This window comes from Gekko japonicus, unplaced genomic scaffold, assembly GCF_001447785.1.
Source record: "Gekko japonicus isolate JY-2015 unplaced genomic scaffold, Gekko_japonicus_V1.1 scaffold4689, whole genome shotgun sequence".
Lineage (NCBI taxonomy): Eukaryota > Metazoa > Chordata > Lepidosauria > Squamata > Gekkonidae > Gekko > Gekko japonicus.
In genome coordinates, this window is record NW_015162613.1 from 64,152 (window position 1) to 74,474 (window position 10,323).

Consider the following 10,323-nt stretch of genomic DNA (forward strand, 5'->3'; position numbering starts at 1 on the left):
ACTCTAATCTGGGAGGACCGGGTTTGATTCCCCACTCCTCCACTTGCACCTGGCTGGATGACCTTGGGCAAGCCGAAGTTTTGATAAGAGCTGTTCTTGAAAAAGAGCAGTTTCTGTCAAGAGCTCTCTCAGCCCCACCTACCTCACAGGGTGTCTGTTGTGGGGAGGGGAAGGAAAAGGAGTCTGTAAGCCGCTCTGAGACACCTTTGGGTAGTGAAGGGCGGGGTATAAATCCAATCTCTTCTTCTTCTTCTAGAAAGACCTTTGAGAACTACTGCGAGTCTGAGTAGGCAACACTGACCTTGACAGACCAATGCTCTGATTCGGTATAAGACACCCCATGCTCAATAAATACACCCACTGAAGATACATAACGTGGAAACCACCAGAATGAGCGTAAGAAAATAAAAGTAGTAGGGCGGAAGAAAAGGAAAACGTAATAAGGGCTTTTTTGACCTTCCTAGGGCTTAAATGTTAATTTCATGCTCTTAGTTCTTCTCTGCCCCACGCACAACAAAGTGTTTTTATGGATGATGCACACCATAGTCCTGTTCCTTATATGCCTAAAGGAATCAGATGCTTGGATTTTTCCTTCTCCTCAGCTTGACAGGATTTGTTTAGGGCGATTCCTAGCCAATCTCCTCCTCCCTAAGCAGGATTCTTTGGACAAGCCGTCTGCCAATGTGATTTTAGAGCACATGTTTAGAGATCCTAAACTGAGGCACTAATCCTCTGAATCCCAAAGCCAGAACGTCAGGGGAAGGCCTCAGTCTCTACGCCCTGTCGCTGGCTGTCCAGAGGAACTGGTTGACCATCATGTGAGACGGGATTCTGGACGAGATGGATCACTGGTCTGATCCAACAGGGCTCTTCTGACATTCTTATGTTGGTGGATAACCACGGCCAAATCTTTTTTGAGGAAGGGCTACGGCTAGCAAAATAACCAACGTTGCCAAAAGGTGCTTTGCATGCCACAAAAAAAAGACATGAGCCTTCGTTGGGGAGGGGCTATGGCTCAGTGGTAGAGCATCTGTTTGGCATGCGGAAGGTCCCAGGTTCAATCCCCAGCATCTCCAGTTAAAAGGAATTAGTGCCTGGCCAGGACTTGGAAGAACACCAACATGGGGGGGGGCATAAATTAACAGAAAAACAATACAACTTGCAGGTCTGTGGCTGTAGAGCATCATGCTGAAAGAAAGCAAATCAGGGAGCTAGTTCTATCATCCACTGATGCCAAGGAGAAGGAATTTTTTTTAACCCTTAAGAAAAGAGCTCTACTGGATCAGACCAATGGGCCATCTAGTCCAGCATCCTGTCCCATAGAGTGGCCAACCTGTTCCCCCAGAAGTCCAATAACAGGGCATAGAGACCAAAACCTTCATAAGAACATCAGAAGAGCCCTGCTAGATCAGACGAGTGGTCCATCTAGTCCAGCATCCTGTCTCACACAGTGGAAAACCAGTTCCTCTGGAGGGCCAACTACAGGACATAGACGCCGAAGACTTCATAAGAGCCTGCTGGATCAGACCAGTGGTCCATCTAGTCCATCGTCCTGTCTCACACAGTGGCCAACCAGTTCAACTGAAAGTCCAACAATAGGGCATAGAGGCCGAGGTCTTCATAAGAACATAAGAAGAGCCCTAGTGGATCAGATCAGAGGTCCAATCTAGTCCAGTATCCTGTCTCACACAGCTAGTGGATCAGATCAGAGGTCCATTCTAGTCCAGTATCCTGTCTCACACAGTGGAAAACCAGTTACTCTGGGAGGCCTTTGTAAGAGTATCAGAAGAGCCCTGCTGGATCAGACCAGGGGTTCATCTAGCCCAGCATCCTGTCTCACACAGCAGCCAACCAGTTCCTCTGGAGGGCCAATAACAAGGCATAGAGCTGAGACCTTCCCCTGATGTTACCCCCAGGCACTGGGATTCAGAGGTTGACTGCCTCTGAATGTGGAGGGTGCTTAAATGGAAATGCATCATTACAGATACTCACTGCCAAGTTTCAAAGAGGCAGCACAGCCTGTCTGTGGAAGCAAAAGTCGGCGAGAGTCACGTGGCACTCTAAAAGACAAACTGGTTTCTATTTCAGCATGAGCTTCCATGAACATGCGCACATAGGGTCTTCACAGTGAAGACACACACACCATGTAATGCAATGGAAAAAAAATGTTGTGAACTGCAAGATCAAAAGGCCAAGAAATGCAGGGGAGAGGTAATCACACAAATTCAAATGTAAATCAGGTACCACCGAGACTCTCACAATAGCAGTGATTGGTGATGAGGCAGTCTGTCTTGTTTTGCTAAGCTGATTAATACCTATAATGGCTGAGTAATCCCTTTGCGTAGTTCTCCATTTTTAAACGGAGTGTTCGGTCAGAGCAAAACACCACTACTCCGCTTTTCAACTTGTTTTTCAGATATCAGATAATACCAGGATCCCTGCCTTGGTCGCTTTAGGACGATTCTGTATCTACCCATAACAGAAGGATGAGCTCTGGAATGCATAAGGAAAGTATGTGCTTACTGAATATAGTGAAGACATGGCGTTGTTGAGGAAGTCATCTTCCTTTTTCGGAGGCGTGACTGTGTTCCCAAACCCCACGTAGCGATTCTCTTGGCCGCTGGAAGGAGACACACAAGGGGGGGGGGATGAGCAAGCGACTTGTAATTGAAAGACACTTCCATTCGCACACGTACTATTAAACCAAATGAAACCTGTACCTCACATTTCAGAATCTGTAATGGGACATCCAAAACCAGGACTCTGCTGGACTGCCCTTCTCCAAAAAGGGGGCTCCCGGGCCCCTTTCCTCATGGGACTCTGCATTACCAGTGGAGTAACTGTGTACTGTCCTGGTCATCACATCTCAAAAAGGGTATTATAGCTTTGGAAAAAGTGCAGAAAAAGGCAACTAGGATGATAAAAGCATTGGAACACTTTCCCTATGAGGAAAGGTTAAGGCGCTTAGGGCTCTTTAGCTTGGAGAAACGACGACTGAGGGGTGACATGATTGAGGTTTATAGGATTATGCATGGGAAAGAGCAGGTAGAGAAGGAGGTACTTTTCTCCCTTTCTCACAATACAAGAACTCGTGGGCACTCCATGAAATTGCTGAGCGGTCGGGTTAGAACGGATAAAAGGAAGTCCTTCTTCACCCAAAGAGTGATTAACACATGGAATTCACTGCCACAGGAGGTGGTGGTGGCTAAAAGCATGGATTGCCTCAAGAGGAAATTGGATAAACATCTGGAGCAGAGGTCCATCAGTGGCTCTTAGCCACAAGGTATAGCTAGGAACTCTCCATCTGGGGCAAGTGATGCTCTGTATTCTTGGTGCTGGGGGGGAGCAACAGTGGTAGGGCTTCTAGTGTCCTGGCCCCACTGCTGGACCTCCTGATGGCACCTGGTATTTTTGGCCACTGTGTGACACAGAGTGCTGGACTGGATGGGCCATTGGCCTGATCCAACACTGGCTTCTCTCATCTTCTTGTGTTAAGGGGAAGCAGTCTCACTGAACAACGCAAGGGACTGCTAAGGCTTACACAGCTGGCCCGTCGGCCATGTCTACCAGCGGGATGGATCCTACGGAGCAGGCTAGAGAGTCACTGCAGTAGCAGGAAGGAAGCTGGAGAACTTAAGATGGGTGGCTCAGCAGAAGGCAGAGAGCAAGGGATGGCTGGAGAAGGGAGCCTCCCCCATGCCGTGCCATCACAGCAATCTTACATTCCTAAGTGCATGGCAATTTATGGGGTCAAAGACTATATTACACACACCAGCACATTTCTTTCCCCTATGCTTAAAGAAAAAAACCCTGAAATTGCAAAGGTCGCAACTGGAAGAGTGACTTTGGGAAGGGCTGTAGGAAAGAACAAGAGTCCAGTAGCACCTTAAAGACTAACAAAATCTGTGGCAGGGGAGGAGCCCTCGGGGGCAGTGAGGTTTCCTGTCTCCTTACCAATACTGATTTCTCCAGGCCTCCTACCCCCCTCTGCATATTACACCTAATCCAATCACGCCTGCAATTGTCATTCGGCATCTGAAATCACTCACATACACTCACATCCTAACTGTATCTGAAGAAGTGAGCAGTGATTCACCAAATGCTCATCCCCGCCACATACTTTGTTAGTCTTTAAGGTGCTGCTGGAGTTGCTCTTCTGCTGCTGGAGTCTTGCTCTAGGAATCTTTGGTGTGGTGGTTAAGTGTTAAGTGTGCGGACTCTAATCTGGGAGAACCGGGTTTGATTCCCCACTCCTCCACTTGCAGCTGCTGATGTGACCTTGGGTCAGTCACAAGCTCTGGCACAGCTGTCCTTGAAAAAGAGCCGTTTGTGTCAGAGCTCTCTCAGCCCCACCCACCTCACAGGGTGTCTGTTGTGGGGAGGGGAAGGGAAAGGAGTTTGTAAGCCACTCTGAGATTCCGAGTGAAGGGCGGGGTATAAATCCAATCTCTTCTCTTCTTCTTCTTCTAAAATTTGTGCCGGGGAGGAGCTTTCGGTGAGTCACTGCTCACTTCTTCAGATACAGCTAGGATGTGAGACCCTCTGTGAGTTCAGATGCCGAATGACAATAGCAGGTGACTGACAATAGCAGGCGTGATTGGATTAGGTGTGATATGCAGAGAGGTAGGAGGCATGAAGAAATCAGCATTAGTAATGAGACAGGAAACCTAGGTCTCAATCACTGCTACTGGACTCTTGGCTCTTTTCTACTGTGACAGACTAACACGGCTCCCCCATCTTGATTTATCTCTTTGGAAAGGGCTCTTTCCTTTCCTAATGCTCGTCCTTTCAACCATGTCCTCCCAGCCGAGCCCGCTTTCCGATGCGCCCAAGGCAAGGGAGGTCTTAAACCTTTTCCAACATTCTGGGCTAAAAAGACACTGGTAGGGTTGGAAGGCCAGCGGCATTATTACTCCTAACACCTCGGGGACCAGGGTGTTTTCTGCCGAAGCGAGGGTTGCCAAGTCACTGCCTGCCCACCGGCAGGTTCGGGGGCAGGTCAAGACAGTGCATGTGCCACCATGTCACTTTCAGTGAAAACTCTGAAGTGACACAGGGTAGCTCTAGGAATCACCCTAAACTCTGTGGTAAAACCACAGCATGTGACATCTCCACCTGGGGAACCAGGGTGTGATCTGCCTAAGCGAGGGCCAAGATAGTGCCTGTGCCACCAAGTCACTTTCAGTGAAAACTCTGAAGTGACACAGGGTAGCTCTAGGAATCACCCTAAACTCTATGGTAAAACCACAGCATGTGACATCTGCATTTTTTTAAAAAAAGCTGGGGTGGGTCCCCCACCCCACCCCACCCCACCCACAAGGGGAACAGTAAACCCAGCAGAAGCCGGGGCTTGACAAATCCCAGGTCACCAGGCTGCCTAGAAATTTCATTGTGGTGCAAGAGATCGTATTGGAGTAACAACTCTCTGTTCTCTGTGGAAGTACAAAGAGGGGGGTTCCAGTCAGTTTTCCCAGTGGTGAAAGGAGGAGGAAGGAGTCCCTTTTGACCACCAAAAGGCTACATCTGCGATTACAGGATGCGCATATGACAAAAGCCACATGGAACGGAGACTGTAATGAGAAGGGGAAATGGCCACGAGTGAGCAGAAGAAAGCCGCTTGGATCCAAACCCAAAGCTTATTTAGCGTTTCACATTAAAATGTTTTGTTATCCAACATGAACATAAATATCTGCTCCTTCATATATAAAACTTTACTTTACACCGGGGTGGTGGATGAATTCATTTTTTTTTTAATTGCCCACATGTGGGCAAAGTTTTAGTGTTTTAAACGTTACAGAAAAGAAAAGAAAAAGAGCAGTACATTTTAAAATATCTAGCCAAAAATCTCGCTCACATCATCATGTTTACAACTTTGAGAGAGAGAAGTACAAGGTGGAAATTTGTTTGACTTGGCATTGTTAGTGAGGGAGATGAGATTGTGGGGAAAATATAAATGACTATGTTTAGGCTTGAAAGCGAATTGTGTCAAAATATGAAAGAATATTTAAAGGGACAGGAGTGTTAACACAGAAGAAATATATACTTTAATTAGAAATGTCAATTACTCAGATGAATTCATTTCTTAACCACTTACTTTCCATACTGGTTCCAATATTCAATTAAACTGAACTTTGCAAGGCAGTAGTGGAATTACGAGAAATCCGGGAGAAGCTGGGCTAGGGTCAGGGGCTAGCTTTTCATTGTGGCGACGACAACTGGGGTAAGTCCTATATTTATTTATATGCTGTAACACTTGTAGCTTTAGTAAAGTTACAGAAATCAGCAAAGATAGTAGAATCGGGTTTGGGGTAGCCATAATTAGGAAAAAACATATTATAATACGAAACGCTGAAAGCCAAAAAGTGAGTTTGGCTCCTAAAGTTTTGGGCTGGCTTGTAGAGCCAAAAGAACTCTGCCTAGGCCTGGCCTAAGCCAGGAAGTTCATGAACGTATATGAACACATGAAGCTGCCTTATACTGACTCAAACCCTGGGTCCATCACAGTCAGTATTGTCTACTCAGACTGGCAGCAGCTCTCCAGGGTCTCGCAGGCAGACATCTTTCCCATCACATACCACCCGATCCTTTTAGCTGGCAGTGCCAGGGACTGAACCTGGGACCTTCTGCATGCCAGGCAGATGCTCTCCACTTGAGCCACAGACCCTCATGGCTTAGGAGCAACTCATATTTTTATGTGGCATCTGACATGCCTACATCTGATCCACGGAACACCATAGAGTATGAAGGGATGTGAGCCGGGCAGTTCCAGCAATCTTACATTGCTAAGTGTATGGCAATAACCTACTTTAATTCTTCTCAATTTATGGCCGACAGAAGCTCCTCCCGAATCCACTAAATGGTTGATAAATATTTTGCTTACTGCAGCAAAAATTATCATAGTGACTCAATGGAAAGACAAAGCTAAGCCTGGTTTAGAAAAATGGATACATAAGGTTTGGGACCTCTTTATGTTAGAAAATTTCAATATCTTTAACACAGAATTACAAAATGAATGTGAAATTATGAGTCCACTCAATATTTGGTACCCGGTTCTAGATAAAATAGATATAGATAAATTTGATTGGGAAACAATTAAGACGGCTAAATTTAAATTGTTATTATATAATTAAGTAACATACTTGTTATAAAATTTACGTGTGTATGTACCTGTTAGTATAAATTCTATTTTTTTATTTGTATAAGTGCAACATCTTATGACTTTCTTGGTATCTGTTTAAAAGTTGATTGTAATGGGAAAAGTTTAATAAAATTTAATGGGGAAAAAAAAGTGTATGGCAATAAAGCGGGGTGAGGCGCTTGCCACTGGCAACCAAATATGCAAACCCTCGTGTCTGAATGAGCTAAGATTTTACCCTTGGTAAGAGCCAACGTCGTCATTCAACCAGTCTTCAAAGGCTTTGTCAGAAGATGCACCGGCGTTCTGGGGTTGTCCAGCGGAACTTCTGCAACACAGAATTAAGAACGTGATGAAATTAACTTAAGGGGGAGAAAATTAAAGCCTCTTTGTGCCCTTCTAAAAGCACAGGTTAACTGCGTTAATCACAGGGAGGATCGCTCGATACAAACAGAGTAAAACCTTCTCCTTATTTTTAGAGACAGTATTTTGTTGCCAGTAAGATCAGACCAGGCAGCCTCTGAATTTGGCAATTCCACTGCACATCTGTGTGTGTGTTAAGTGTCAAACAAAGAGATGGTCACAGTCCAGAGAACTCACAATACATGAATCATACAACTGTGATGAAGAAGCATTCACACTTTTTTATCTAAAGATGTTATACACAACATTAATTTCAGAAGTGATTATTACAGGAGATAATATAATGGAAACAGAAGCGAAAAAGCGGGACGGTGGTCTCCGGATTGGTGCTGCCGTTTCGACAATATGTCTTCCTCTGACTGAAAATTGTGCCAGTCAATGCAAAGTATGGAGTTCCTCAAGCAACAAAAAAATGCCTATTCATGAGTTTTCTCTTATAGCTTGAGAAGCAACATCTCTAATTCTAGAAAAAGTTCTCCCAAAACGGCTGAAGTCAAAGCTTACTACAAACTACAGGATAAAGAAACAGAACCACTAAAAACCCAAGAGATGGAGGTCATATACAGCTTAACATCAAGATAATAGCTTTTTAACAATTACTTTTGGACAGTGAGAGTGATCATTCATCGTCATCGCTTATATATTGACAAAACCACCAAAACTGTTGCATGTTGTAGGGCTGTCTTTCGGCCGTGTTCGTGCAGAGTGCAGGGGGCTGGACTAGATGACCTGCAAGGCCCCTTCCAACTCTGACATTCTGTGATTCTATGAATTAATGATCCCCAAAACGTCCTGTTGGTAACAGCCTCGTGCAGGTCTTGCAACCTGAGGGCCTTTGTGGCTTCCTTGATGGAGTCCATGTCCATCCATCTCGTGTTGGGTCCTCCTCTTTTCCTGCTGCCTTCAACTTTTCCTAGCATTCTTATCTTTTCCAGTGACTGTCGTCTTCTCATAATGTGACCAAATTACGATAGCCTCAGTTTAGTCATCTCAGCTTCTAGAGAGAGTTCAGGCTTCTTTGGTCTAGAACAGTGTTCCCTCTAAGCTGAGTTAGAGTGAGCAAGCTCACCATTTTTTAGCCTCCGGCTCATACATTTTTTGCCTTAGCTCAGGAAGGACGGCTCCAGAGCAAACTAATTTATGCAGGAGCCAAACTGCCCGCTCGCAACTTTAATGCCAGTGGTTCACAAAGTAGAATTTTTGCTCACAAGACTTTGCAGTTTAGAGGGAGCATTGGTCTAGAACCCACTGATCTGTCTTTTGGGCAGTCCACGCTACCAGTAAAACTCTCCTCCAACAGCACATTTCAAAGGAACAACTTTCCTTCCTGTCAGCTTTCTTCACTGTCCAATTTTCACACCCGTACACAGTAACGGGGAATACCATGGCATGAATTAACTTGAACTCGCGACTGGCGAACAAGCAGGGTTTTCATTTCCAAGAAGCTAGTGGCTCATGGCAACTTCAGTTCAATGGTTCCTACTTCGCCAAACTTAGCAAGCCACTGAGGGCAAACAATCTCTCTCTATTGGTAGCAACAAATGAAAGTTTCGTTTAAGATATACTATCCACATTCCCCACTAAAACGCACCACAATCTTTCAAAACATAAACCATTAAAATATCTGCCAACCTGTGTAAAAGTTCGGCTAGTAGCTCCAGCACCACATTTTAGAGGAACCACCTTCCTTCCTTTCAGCTTTCTTCACTGTCCAATTTTCACACCCGTACATAGTCACGGGGAATACCATGGCACGAATTAACTTGACCTCGCGACTGGCGAACAAGCAGGGTTTTCATTTCCAAGAAGCTAGTGGCTCGTGGCAACTTCAGTTCAATGGCTCCTACTTCGCCAAACTTAGCAAGCCAGTGAGGGCAAACAATCTCTCTCTACTGGTAGCAACAAATGAAAGTTTCGTTTAAGATATACTATCCACATTCCCCACTAAAACGCACCACAATCTTTCAAAACATAAACCATTAAAATATCTGCCAACCTGTGTAAAAGTTCGGCTAGTAGCACATTATAACACAGCACTTCAGACCATAAAAGCAGAGCAGAGATTTAAAACGCCATGAAATGGCAGTGCCGATTTTATGACTCGCTATGAATTTAAGCCATCGCGAGAGGGAGGGCAGGGAGGGATGAGCCAGCAGCTCTTCCTTCTACGCCCGAGGCAATGCCGATCGCCACGTTGGGGGCAGGGAAGGAATTTTCCTTCAGGCCAGATGGGCTCTGGGATCTTGGAGTTTTTTTGCTTTCCTCTGGGCACAGAGCAGGGGTCACTGGGGAGTGGGAGGGGGTAGCTGTGCATTCCCTGCACTGTGCAGGGGGTTGGACTAGATGGCCCTTGGGGTCCCTTCCCAGCTCTATGTTTCTATGAAACAACAGGTTAGGGAATAAGTAAGAGTAAATAGCAGTTAACATTTAAAAAAACAAAACCCTCAATATAATGTAATACCTGGTTTTTAAAAAAATCACCACCTGGGCCTGGCACCTAAACCAGGTGATACACTTACAGAACAGGTAATACAGTTACAGAACTGAGAGCCAGTGTGGTGAAGTGGTTAAGTGCGCGGACTCTAATCTGGGAGAATCGCGTTTGATTCCCCACTCCTCCACTTGCAGATGCTGGATGACCTGGGGCAAGCCATAGTTCTGTCAAGAGCTGTTCTCTCAAGGGCAGTTTCTGTCAAGAGCTCTCTCAGCCCCGCCTATCTCATGGGGTGTCTGTTGTGGGGAGGGAAAGGGAAAGAAGTTTGTAA

General features: G+C 45.5%; 1 protein-coding gene across 1 annotated transcript in view; it reads right to left on the reverse strand.

Moving 5' to 3' along the window:
* Positions 1–10,323, reverse strand: part of ARFGAP1 (ADP ribosylation factor GTPase activating protein 1) — a gene marked incomplete at its 5' end in the record, with an annotated part of 33,084 nt that overhangs the window by 20,043 nt on the left and 2,718 nt on the right. Inside the window, 2 exons of the mRNA XM_015406487.1 lie at positions 2,524–2,620; positions 7,374–7,463. Coding sequence (XP_015261973.1) covers positions 2,524–2,620; positions 7,374–7,463 — 187 coding nt within the window. The remainder of the gene's footprint in view (positions 1–2,523; positions 2,621–7,373; positions 7,464–10,323) is intronic.